The sequence below is a fragment of the Rhineura floridana genome, chromosome 19, assembly GCF_030035675.1.
Source record: "Rhineura floridana isolate rRhiFlo1 chromosome 19, rRhiFlo1.hap2, whole genome shotgun sequence".
In the NCBI taxonomy this organism is placed as follows: Eukaryota; Metazoa; Chordata; class Lepidosauria; order Squamata; family Rhineuridae; genus Rhineura; species Rhineura floridana.
The window spans coordinates 4,147,353-4,160,229 of NC_084498.1; the positions used below are offsets into that span (position 1 = coordinate 4,147,353).

Genomic DNA, 12,877 nt, shown 5'->3' on the forward strand with positions numbered 1-12,877 from the left:
TCAAGGGGCCACATACCAGTGGGAGGCAAAGCCAGAGGCAAAGTGGATGGATAAATGCATATAAACATTACCTCTCGTGCAGAAGGCTCATTTCTACACACTCTTGCACACCCCTCGCTATCCTCCACCCAGAAGAGCAAGAAGCACAATCAGAGTTTAAGCATGCATCGTAGCCAGATAAAAACACTGAGGGTTGTATTCAGCTAAGTCCTAATCAGAGTAGACTCACTGAAATTAATGAAAGTGTGTTAGCCACATCTATGAACTTTGATGGGTCTACTCTGAGTAGAACCAGCATGAAACGTCCCCCTAAAGCAGCAGCGAAAGAAGGGCAGTGAGGGTTGTGCCCTCTGGAAAGAAGGGGTGGCTAAAAAGAGCAGGGGGTGTGGCCAGACAGAGAGTTCTGGAGGGTCATATTTGGTCCACAGGGGTGTAGTCATCTGGGGGGGTCATATTGTTATTTTTTGGGGAGTAGGGTCCCAGCCAGGTCCCTATGTTATGAGCCAATCAGCATGAAAGGGGAGCATGTTAGCCACTGAGAAGAGACCTTGTCCTTTCGTGCTGATTGGAGCCAATCAGAGTGAAACGAGCTGAGTCAGCCACTGAGAAGACTCTTTTCAGTAACTAACACACAGCCTCCCCTTTAACGCCGATTGTCTCCTAGGGATGTTTATTGTAGTAGAGTGTGGACTTGGAGACCCCACAGAGAGGAAGGCAGATGAGGGAAAGTGGAAAAGGGGGTGTGGTTGTGAGGGGTGTGGTGTGACTATCATGAAGGGACCCTGCCCTTCTGAATTTGCCACTGCGCTGCTGGATGTTCCCCCACTCCTGTCTTGAGAGGTAGGGCTGAAAAGGAAAAAATGCCCCCTTTTGCAGAGGGGCATTTCAGCTATTTCAGGGGATAGGGATGAATTTCAAGGGCAGGGGGAGGACACCGACTGGTTCCTCATTCCTCGTGACATCTGCTCGCCATATTAAATCCCCTCCCAAATGCCCTGGCATAATGAAGGAGACTTGTCTGAGGGCATCTGGGGATATTAAACATGGCAGCCAGCAAGAGGAGGCACAGAGGGAGCACCAGCACGTTCACCCGGTTGCCTCAAATTTCAGCCCCACCACCTAAAAATATATAAAGGAGGAGGAGCAGTTTTAACCCCTCTTTCACTATTGAGATACACGCACACACACCTGTTCAGGCTGAACTTTCTTCCTGCTGAACGTTTGGCCCAGCAGTTTTTTAAAAAAGGAAAAGAGACTCTGCCCCTTGTCTGATATTTGGAGCAAAATCAATACAAGGGCAGCTGTTCTCTTTATTCTTATTCGTTGGTGTCTTGCTCCTGAAGATTCTATTCTAAGTTTTATTTATTTATTTATTTATTTATTTGCTTGTTTGTTGTTATATCCTGCCCTTCCTCCCAGAAGGAGCCCAGGGCAGCAAACAAAAAACACTAAAAGCACTTTAAAGCATCTTAAAAACAAAAGACTTTAAAACATATTAAAACAAAACAGCTTTAAAAACATCTTAAAATAAAACACCTTAAAAGCATATTTTTAAAGCCAACTTTAAAAACATCTTAAAAAGCAATTCCAACACAGATGCAGACTGTGATAGGTCTCTACTTAAAAGGCTTGTTGAAAGAGGAAGGTCTTCAATAGGCACCAAAAAGATAACAGAGATGGCGCCTGCCTAATATTTAAGGGGAGGGAGTTCCACAGGGTAGGTGCCACCACACTAAAGGTGTGTTTCCTATGTTGTGCGGAATGGACTTCCTGATAAGATGGTATCTGCAGGAGGCCCTTGTGATGTTCCTGTATTAATGTATATATGGTAAGTGCTGTTTGAATAGAAGATACATGGTAAGTGGAATGAAAGAGGAGGGGGGAGTAAATGAGCAGTAGAATGCTGGATGATTGGCTGAGTGTTTGAATGGCTGAGAGTATAAATGGAAGGATGACAGTTGAATCTGGGTGGACGTGAGTGGGTTGTTTTGGTGGGTTTTTGAGAGGAGATTGTGTGGAGAGTTGGTGGATGTGAGGAGAGTGTGGAGTTCGGATTAATACTAAGACAAGTACCAGAAATAGATGAAACCATATGCTTATGTGCCTTTATAAAGTAATCTTGTTATCTCTGTTATTTAATAAAAACTATATTTGGTTTACCGAAGGCCTGATCCTTGGCTGGGGTTATACAGACCAGAAGGGAGGGCAAGGTGCTTACCAAGGCTGAAGGGAAACTGTAACAATTGGTGGCAGCGGTGAAGGGAAGAATATAACACCACAAGTATTCAGAGCAAACCAGGATCGTATGCTTTATATATAAAGATCAAAGGGATTGGGGACAGCTTAAGCACTCAGTCACAGAGGTAACCTGATAGAGAGACTCAGGCAGAGTCTCTGGGAATACTGGTTATAGGACGTGACTGGTGGTGCTGCCTAGCAGGGGGATCTGTTGAGATCTGTGCTAGAGCGGGGAGAGAAACCATATAAAGGACAGTCCGGACTGGTGGAGTCCCTGGTGGTGCCTAGTGACAGGCAGTAACCACGAGCAGGTAGGAACTTGACAGGGAGAGCCAGGGAAGGGCGTCACAGCCCTCACCTGCAGAGGGCAGTGATCGACTGGGCATATAAGGGGTGAGACGATCTTTCAGATACCTTTCAAGTTAAGAAACACCTCAGAGCTCAGTCATCATCAGACATATGGCAGGTCTGATAAACCCAGCATACCTTGTTCTACCAGCTGGGCAGATGGACCCCGGCTTGCAGCTCGAGGCAGCGGTCTGGTACCGGCAGCTTGGGCCGAATTGGTCCGCTTGAGACCTTTGAAAAAGGAAGAGGGCAGAAGAGATGAGGGAGGAAACATCACACTTTCCAGGTCTGAGTGCCACACCTAGAGCGTCTACATACTATGGTGCCATATCAACAGTCCTGTCGAGAATTGCATCTATCAAAAGCTGTAGGTGGCTGGGTGACTACATCCACACTTTTCAGGGGTGAGGGGAGAGAGAATGGATTAAAGCTATTGATTTGATTTATTTATTTTATTAAAGCATTTATAAGCCGCACTTTCATAAAAGTACATCAAGGCGGCTTTCAACATAAAAAACCCAAAATGCACCACTAGGCCTAACGGTCAGCTGGCCCTGCTGGCGTCATGAACCCAGACCCTGAACTCTTGCAAACTGCAGAAATGTTATGTGTTTTTTTTTTTTAATTACGTATATTCTGCTTTAGGGCTGGCACCAGGCATGCCAGGTTCCTTGGGCACCAGCCTGCCCCAGGCCCCAGCACCTGCCTGCACATCCCATCTACCTTTCCCTTGAAGTGAATGCTGGTCATGCTGTGACACATACCTGCCATCAACCAAGATGGCGGCAGAGGCATCAGCCCATTAGGGAAGCCTTGGCCACCATCTTGGCTGATGGTAGGCATGTGCCTGCAAGCGCAGCCAGCATTTACTTCAAGGGAAAGGTAGGTGGGGCGTGTAGGTGGGCACTGCAGGTCTGCGTGGTAGTAGGGGGTGCCTGGGAGCTCCCTCTCTGCGATCCACAGCAGGGTGGGGAGCCAATGCTGCCACGGATCTCAAAAGGGAGCGCTACCCACTCACCCTAAGGAGCAGTCCTTCAGGGCCCCTCAGGCCCTTAAACAGGGCCCAACCTGGCCACCCTCTGGTGCCGGCCCTGTTCTGCTTTGGGGGCTTCTCACTGGTGTCACTAGGAGACTGGAATATCTGGGAGATTTTGAGACTAGCAGGTGTAGGATCTTTATTTAAAAAAACCCTTAAAAGGATAGTTTCCCTGAGAAGGTTTTCTTTCATCTGCTTCCTAGTTCCTGATAACTGGCTGCATTTTATTCCTTTTATTCTAAATATAGCTGACCCACTTGCGTTATTTACCCGGTGGGAAAACAGAGATTCTGTCTCCTTTAGAAATAAAATTGCCCAGTTGCCTGGGGCTTAACTTTGTGCCCACAAACCTGGTTTCTGATGTCCGGGGCTCGGCCTCTGGCATAGGGCAAGGCAATAGCAGTGACATGACTGCTTCTGAGAATGTGCAGTGTTTTTCCTCTCCCCTCCCTTCAGTAGCCACATCTAGCTATCCTGTTCTGCAAGGATCTGGGACTTACTTCAGAGAGTTCTCCCTAGATGTTGTCTCAGGCCCTATCTATACAAACATCACAAAACTATTCTTGGATAGCTTCACTTCAAATTGCAGGTACAGAAATCATAGGAATGAATCTCTTCGTCCCAATGAGATATAAAATCCTGACACACAGAAAGCACAGCATTATCGGGAAGAAAGTCAGGATAGGACTTTTCTCCTTGACATCTAGATATCTATATGCCAGGAAACATTCAGTCCATCTCCAGTATGAAGCAGTTTAGTCCAGGAAGAATTTTAACTATGTGATCTGTGGTTTGTGTTGGCTAGCTGATGGCGATCCTCATAGCAGTGGCTCAGCACCTTGGACAGCTCCTTGAAAGTTTAGACAAAATCCTGGAGTGGATGTCACAGCCCCACTAACATGGAGGGACCAGCCGTCACTGCTTCATAGGAACAACAATGCTCTAGATAGGTTTTGTTTTATTCCCATAATTGGCTGAGTTTTCCATTTAGGACCACACAAAGCCAGGATCCAATACACTCTTGCCTGCAGTGGTGTAGTGGTAAATTTTGCAATGCAAGACATTTTGACAGCCTCTATAGCAGGTGGGGGGAGCCTTGGGCCCTCCAGATGTTGCTGAATGACAACTCCCATCATCCCTGGCTGTTGGCCATGCTTGCTAGGGCTGATGAGAGTTTGCAGCTCAGCAACATCTGGAGGGCCAAAGGCTCCCCACACTTACCCTATAGCCTTGCTTGCAAGGCGAGTCCAAAACTGCAGTCTACCGTCTTGATTCATTATTTACACTCACATACACACACTAGAGTAGCCTCAGCGAAGCTTACTTCTGACTGCACAGAATCAACTTGTACAACAACATTAAGCCTTAACAAAAGAGAAACAGAAAGGCAAACAATCTTGCAAATAATGAACTGCCAACATAAAGTTAGAGCCCCATCAAAGGAAAGGAAAGAACTACCCTCCTCTGCTTGGCCATTTCCCCCATTCTCAGACATTCCCTCTGATCTGTCACAAACAAACTCAAAAGCCTCATTATCCCCTCGTCCTCTTGCCGGACGGAGCAAGTCAGATCTGTCCATTACCCTGGTGCTTTTGCAGATGAGGCCTTCACTTCTGCTCTGACAATAGTCACGGAGCTTCACTCTCCCATGCTCCCCCTCTCTTACACCACTGCTTACAGGGGAGTAAGCCCCACTCAACCTATTTCCAAGAGGACAGATGCAGGGACCTGTTTTAATTGAGTTTGTACTGTGGCAAGATTTGAACGGAGAACAAACTGGCACACACAGCGAGCCACTATGCTGCCCCAGGTCTCAAGATAATAGGATCAAGCGTTGCAGCATCTTTTGTCTTGCAATTCAGCCAAGATGAAAGCAGCCTCACCATATGACAGGAAGCAAAGGGATTGTATCTCTCTTCTGCAGTGCCCTATTTAAACATTCCCTGCATAGCTGAGGAATCTTGGGTCCTTTCCAGTTTACATTTCCCCACTTGGCTCCCCCAGCTAAGACCCCATCAACCTATTGTCCCCGCTCTGCAAAAGCTGTCCATTATAAGAGGTGTGTTTTTTATCAGAACAATTCACAAAGCCATATTGCACAAAAGCCTGCAGGGCCAACCAGGTTGCAAAACAGGCGCGGGGGCGGGGGGGCATGCCTGACAGTAATACAAACACAGCAGATATGTTAACTTCAACGGGTGAAGCATCTAACCAGCTTTAGCCACTCGTTTCATCTCCAATTTAAAGGACTGGGTAGCAGGAGCAGATGAGGTGACAGACATCTGCCTGAGACTGGGGAGGGGAGGGCAGTTGCCAATCAGAGTGGAGAATACTGGCCTAAATGGCAAATAGCCTGAACTGGTATTAATGAGGGCAAATCTGTCAACTTCTTAGTTTCTCATTTTTCCAATCTTACGTTTGGGTCAGCATTTTAATGTGCCCTTTCTCCTAATAAAAAGGTGCCCAACTTTAATCTCAAATAATTAATGTGTGTGTATATATGTATATATACATATGTACACACACGCACACACACACACAGGGAAAATACCAATAAATAAAATGTCTACAAGCTCCATTTACTGACATCTACATGGAATATATCAAAATACCAACTGATATAGCCAACAATCACGTAACAAACCAAACGTGTTTCGTCTACTATCTATTAACAGAAGTGTAGTTTCCAAATTGCGTGATGTATTGGTTCCCCTCTATTCAGCACTGGTTAGGCCTCATCTTGAGTACTGAGTCCAGGTCTGGACACCACACTTTAAGAAAGTTGCAGACAAACTGGAACGGGTTCAGAGGAGGGCAACAAGGATGATCAGGGGACTAGAAACAAAGCCCTATGTGGAGAGACTGAGAGAACTGGGCATGTTTAGCCTTGAGAAGAGAAGGTTATGGGGAGATATGATAGCACTGTTCAAGTACTTGAAAGGTCGTCACACAGAGGAGGGCCGGGATCTCTTCTTGATCATCCCAGAGTGCAGGACACAGAACAATGCGCTCAACTTGCAGGAAGCCAGATTTCGACTGGAGATCAGGAAAAACTTCCTAACTGTTAGAGCCATACGACAATGGAACCAATGACCTAGGGAGGTGGTGGGGTCTCCAACACTGAAGGCCTTGAAGAGGCAGCTGGACAGCCCCCTGTTGGGGATCCTTTAATTTGTATCCCTGCGTTGAGCAGGGGGTTGGACTCGATGGCCTTATAGGCCCCTCCCATCTCTATGATTCTAAGTATTTGTATATTATACTTGGTTTGTCACAATGCTGTTGGCTATATTACTTGGTTTTTTGATATATTCCATATACATGTCAATGATACAGAGCTTTTAGAATGAGATTAAAGTTGGACACTTTTATTTAGTTAACTTTGGTATCAATATTTTTTAGACCCAGATACACAACCAAATTTTGTATTACTATTCATTTCTGGAGGTTGGGTTTACATTGCCTTTTTCTTTCATCCCTTCCTTTGCAACTTTGCCTAACAAACATTTTGCAAGCAAATTTCTTTAACACAATGCACCTTTGTGTGCATTGTTTACACTAACAAATGCATTTTTATACAGACTTTGCTGATGATTTTTATGCAGACCTTCCCCTAATATGTTTATTTCTGTACACTTTTGTTGTTGTTGTCGGAGGACTGCATCACAAAATTTGGACAAGGGCACATTTTGAAGGACAGCTGCGTTTTGCTACGTTCATCATTTCAGGAAGTGCAGATTAGGTAGGTTCACATTAGAGTGCAAACCCAAATGAATTTGTCTCCCATGCCTGTCTGATACAAGGCAGCTGTCTCCTTGCACATGGTGTGGGAATTGCTGGCATGAAATACTAGAAAAGATTATAGGCAGAACATTCTCACCCAGAGGCATCTGGTTCTCTGCCTGCTCTCCTCCCTCACCTCCAGGGCTTCGACTGACTTGATTCTCTGCAGGGTAACCCTGGTGTTCAGTGCCCTCACTGGTATATTCATTGCCACTCGGTGCCATCTTAGCCTCTGAAGGTTTGCGGTTAAGTTGTGGATAATTTCCCCGACTGGAAGCAGCTGCTCTTGGCTCGGTGCCTGGATAACAACACAAAAGGGGAGGACAGTGGCAAAATTACTTTCCTGCTGTCATAGCAAATGCAAACAAATCCAACTGGAAGTCATTACAACTGCAAGAAGGAAATCTGAGAAAGCTGCAGACTGTGGGAGGAGCAATCAGTTACCACCTGGAAACTCATTGGCTGAGCTTCAGTGACATCACAGAGAGTGCTGACGAACCATTCCATGGAGAAAATGAAAGGGATCCATTACTGACAATGGCTGTGGCTACAGCGCAGGGAAAGTGGACAATCTGCATGGCTGGAGAGATATACTTTAGGCTTTTCAGGGAGGAGGGAATATGGGTCTGAGGAGCAGGAAGTCATGGGAGCAGCGGAAAGCAAATGTTCATGAAGGAGACCAATGGGAACTCACAAAAGGCCAAGTGATTGCCACAGCTTGTTTATTGTTCGTGGGAATGAGGGCACTAAGATGTGGAAGAGCTTAAATGGACATGGTATTACTGTAATCGCCTAACAGTGCAGAAGGTCGGGCTCTTAATTGCAGGAAGTGCAATCATTTCATATATTGGTCCGTCAATTACATGTTTAGGCAATGCCCACATTTTCCAAGCAACTCCACCACTCACCCCTGCTGCATTTCCTTCCCCCCCAACCAATTCCTTGCACATTGTTTGAACAAATGTTGCCCTTTGCTGGTGGTATCCAAACCCCAAAACTTTGGGTGGCCCCAAAACTGTGCGACGCAGTGCCAAACAGCCAGCGTCAAGCATGTCAGAACAAATGAAAGGGCTCCCTTGCTTCTTCCCCCGCAGCAGCTTCAGGCTCAAGCTGCCATGCCTGCCTGATTCTTGGCTCAGGGCAGGGAGAGTTTTCAAAGCATTTGGCCACTGGGAAGCTCTCGCTCCTTGCAGCTGGCAACGCAAATGCCCACAGCTGAGCAGGGGAGCTTTTCCCTCCAACAACCGTAAGGCAGGGGGCAGGATTGGGATCTCTCACTGCAGCTCCCACTCAGATCAGCAAATTATCTTCCTTTGCACAACCACAGACTTTAATATCACCATTTCCCTGCACTCTTTATATCCTCCACACATTGGGTCATTTAGAGAAGGCTTTTCCATTAGGCAAGCAGCTTTGCAATCTTGATGGTACTTCTCTTCCCACAAACACAAAGTTCATTGCGAAAACGCTATTCCCACTTTACAAATGAGGAACTGATTTTGTTCAGTTTTGCCCACTCGTATCTCTAGACTTCCTCACTCCCAGATTCAAAATCTCTGAAAACCCTGCTATCAGAGGCAGAAATAATTTTACAAAATAGACAATACCGTTTATTCCCATTACAGTGTTTGAAAAAAATACCCATCAGAGCAAAGCTGATTTGATCTCCAGTGCTTTGTCTCCCCACTTAGGAGCTAGTGGAGCTCAAATGTATCTTGAAGTCATATCATCTGTTTTGTAGGCCTCCTTAACCCAACTCGCAGCCCTGTAGGGGTTGCTTGAGGCTACTAAGCACAAGAAACTCTGTAGAGTCCCAGAGGCTCGGTCCTGGCACTAGAAACAGGCGCCAGAGCTAGAGAAGCAAGTTTTATTCACCGCAGGCAATCCGGCAAATGGGCTGTTGTACTCACTTGCTCTGAGAGGGAAATGGAGATTCTTTGTCACAACGAAAGGGCACTTGGCAGCAAAAAGCCAGGGCACAGTTGGAGCGTGTCAGCGCTTGCCGGGATCATCTGCCACTCTAACGAGCAAGCTAATGACTGTTCTGACAGCATCAATCATCAAGCCAATGCCTGGCATTCCCGTGAGTGCCAGGCAATTCCGTGAGATTTACAGAGTGATCCAGGTTTTAATAACGGGGCAATCACTCAAGATTAGCACCTCCTGATGAGCAGCTGACAGCCCTTCGGAATAATAGCGGAAGATCCAGTTTGGAGGCAACAACCCATCAGTTTCTCTGGCCCAAATGGCAGAAATAATACTAATACTGATGATGATGATGATGCATTAAAAACAGTTTAAAACAACCTAAAGTCATATCACAAAAAAGAAGAAAGCACCAGGAAACAATTTTGCAAGGCTGAGCTGCTCCAATCCACTGTTTCGTTTCTAAAGAGAAAGAAGCACTGGGGCTTAAAGCTGCTGAGAAGTCAGGCTTTTTGAACCCACCGAAACCAGTAGAGCAAATTAATTACACAGAAGGACAGACCAATCTGTGAATTTCAGCTTCTCTGTTTCTCATTTTGCTGACCTTACACTCATCTCTCCGCATTTCTACATCAGTTTGTGGAGGGGATAAAATGAAGTCTCCCCCCAAAATTCACCAGCATTTCTGTGCACATTCCTCTTCATATATGCACATTTCTGTAACAAATCTAATGCATATTTGGAATGTTATTTTCACTAACGTATGGATTCTTATGCGTACTTTCTTCTAATATTTGCATTTTGGTACATATCAGCTGGATGAGGAACCACATTGCAAAACCTGGGGAAGAGCAATGCTTGAAGAAGAGCTGTGTTTCAGATGGCATTTGGTTTTGGGACGTCTAAATCAAATGCCTTCTCTAGCCCTATTAGGGATGGCAAGAGCTGTCAAATCCAGTTCTCTCGGTTTTATCATTTTTCCAATCTTAAATTCAGTCCGCCACATTTCTGCATCAATTTGTGATTTCTTTTTTAAAAAATCCTCATGAAAATTCTCCAGCATTTTAGTGCAAATTTCTCCTCATGAAACACATTTTTGTAGGCAGTTCTAACGTACACATTTTTGCCAGCAATTTCTCATCATATAATGCATTTTTGTATGTTATTTTCACTCATGCATTCATTGTTATGCACACAGATGCATTTTTGTAAGCATTGTATGGTTGGTGAATGGCATTGCAAAATTCAGATAAGTGCAAATTTCGAAGGGTGGCTCTGCTTCGGTTCTCAAATTTTTCATAAAGTGTAGATTTGATCGATTCATCTTGGACGGAATTGTATTCCTTGCCCCTCCCTAATCCCTATCCTAATTTCACAGCAGCTTTCAATCAATGGAGCAAGGGTGGGATGGGAGAGGGCAACAAATGTCATCTCACGAAAAGTCTGCTCCTGAAACGTGCCTGATGTAACACAACTGAGACTGTTGAACCCTTCCATGCCTTCTGCTGACTCTCCTCCCAGCTGCCTCAAAAGGAAGGCCACGGGTCAGTGGAAGCAGCTGTGCTTTGCAAGTGGGTGGCCCTAGGTGTAACCCTTGGCAGCTCCCATTTCAAAAGATCTGGTGGCAGGAGGCAGAAAAGACCTCTCCTTGCCTAAGACCCTGAAGAGCTTTTATCTTTTGCAGCAGACAATACTGATCTGGGAGGGCAAACTGTCCAACTCAAGGCCACCTCCCATGTCCCTCCCTCCCTGGTAGCCTTTCTTCCAGCTGGGCTTATGCCCAGATTCAGAGCACAGCTAGGAGAAAACTGGCTTAAGAAAGGCGTACAACAGTACTCTCGGGGCTGGTGCCATAGGGCGGCCAGATCGGGCCCTGGCCGAGGGCCCCTGAAGGGCTCCTCCTTAGGGTGAGTGGGTAGCTCTCCCTCTATCTACGACAGTGTTGGGTCCCAACCCTGCTGCAGATCTCAGAGAGGGAGCTACCAGGCATCCCCTCAGTACCATGCAGGCCTGCAAAGCCAGCCCACATGCCCCACCTACCTTTCCCTTCAGGTAGATGCTGGCCACACTGCAGGTGCATACCTGCCATCAACCAAGATGCCAGCCAAAGCTTCCCTAAGGGGCTAATGCCCCTGCCACCATCTTGGTTGGTGGCAGGCATGTGCCCACAGTGCGGCCAACATTCACTTCAAGGGAAAGGTAGGTGGGGTGTGCAGGCAGGTGCCCAAGGACCCCAGCAGGCTTGACGTCGGCCCTGGTTACTCTAGTTAAGTCATTAAATTTTGAATTTAATGGATGGTATTCAATGCTAGTCCTACTCAGAGTAGGCCCACTCAAGTTAATAGACATGATTTAATTTCAATGGATCTAATCTAAGAGGGACTTAGGTGAATACAACCCCAATGGTTTTACGTCCCCTGTCTTTAGATGGCAGCCTGTGTCACAGGGGTGGGGAAACTCAGCTGGCGGCTCCATGTCAGTGCTTCTGCTTCACCCCCTTGGACAGCTCCTTGAAAGTTCAAACGAAAACCTGGAGCAGATTCCACTGCCCCACTGACATGGAGCCACCAGGTGTCTCCGCCTGGCCCTCAGGAGTCTCCTTAGGCACACCCCTCACCAGCCTTCCTCTGCCGCATCCTTGAGTGCTTCAGCCGGGCTGGAATGTGCCCTTGCACTGTGATCATGCCTCTTCCTCCTCTAGATGGAGGATGGAAATGGAAGTACATGGATGTGTGTGTGTGTAAAAAAAAAACCCTGCAACTTTTGCAAGGCTGGAATATAGCCTCATGTGCAAAGGTAAAAGCCGCATCATTTGATCCACTCACCTTTTCCCTCTGGCCCAGCCCATCACTGGTGTGCAATACCCAGAAAGGTTGCCCATGAGAGCACACAGCCCTTGGGCTCAAAATAAAGTGTCCCTACCCCTGCCCTAAGGAATGGGGGGATATGAGCCCGAACCCTTACTGTTCCTGCCACAAATTATTATCTGGTGATAATCGCTCCTGTGCTTTGCATTTCTTAAAAAATGCTCAGTCTGGAAAGGCTACAAATGTGAGAAACAGAAATAAATATGTCAGAGTCGCAACTTTTCTTACCGTAAGATTCCTGTTCAGCAGGAGCAGCTGCTTTGGCTTGGCCTTGGAAACAAAGAAAAAAGGAACCATTTCTTGAAAGGAAGGGAGTTAATATGGCATGAAAGAGATTTTGAGTCCTATTATATGTCCATTTTGGTTTCTCCTGGTTTCTCATTTTTCCATGATTAAATTCAGTTCTCCACATTTCTACATCAGATTACATTTTTTTTAAAAAGTCCTCATGAAAAGCAATTTGTATTTTTAGTCCACATCCTTTTAATCCTCATTCTTCAGCATTTTAATGCAAAGTTCTTCTAACGCACACATTTTTTCTATGCAGTTTTGCCTGATACACACTTTTGCAAAGCAATTTTCCCTAATATAATGCATTTTATATGTTATTTTCATTAATATATGGTTTTATATTTTCATTAATATATGCTTTCATTAATACATGCTTTTATATACTTTACCC

The 12,877-nt window shown here is 45.8% G+C and overlaps 1 protein-coding gene across 1 annotated transcript in view; it reads right to left on the reverse strand.

Moving 5' to 3' along the window:
* RPH3A (rabphilin 3A) overlaps positions 1-12,877 on the reverse strand; it is a 143,735-nt gene that overhangs the window by 40,274 nt on the left and 90,584 nt on the right. Inside the window, exons 7-9 of the mRNA XM_061602611.1 lie at positions 12,424-12,465; positions 7,500-7,700; positions 2,725-2,817 (exon numbers count right to left, since the gene is read on the reverse strand). Of these exons, the coding sequence (XP_061458595.1) occupies positions 2,725-2,817; positions 7,500-7,700; positions 12,424-12,465 (336 nt within the window). The remainder of the gene's footprint in view (positions 1-2,724; positions 2,818-7,499; positions 7,701-12,423; positions 12,466-12,877) is intronic.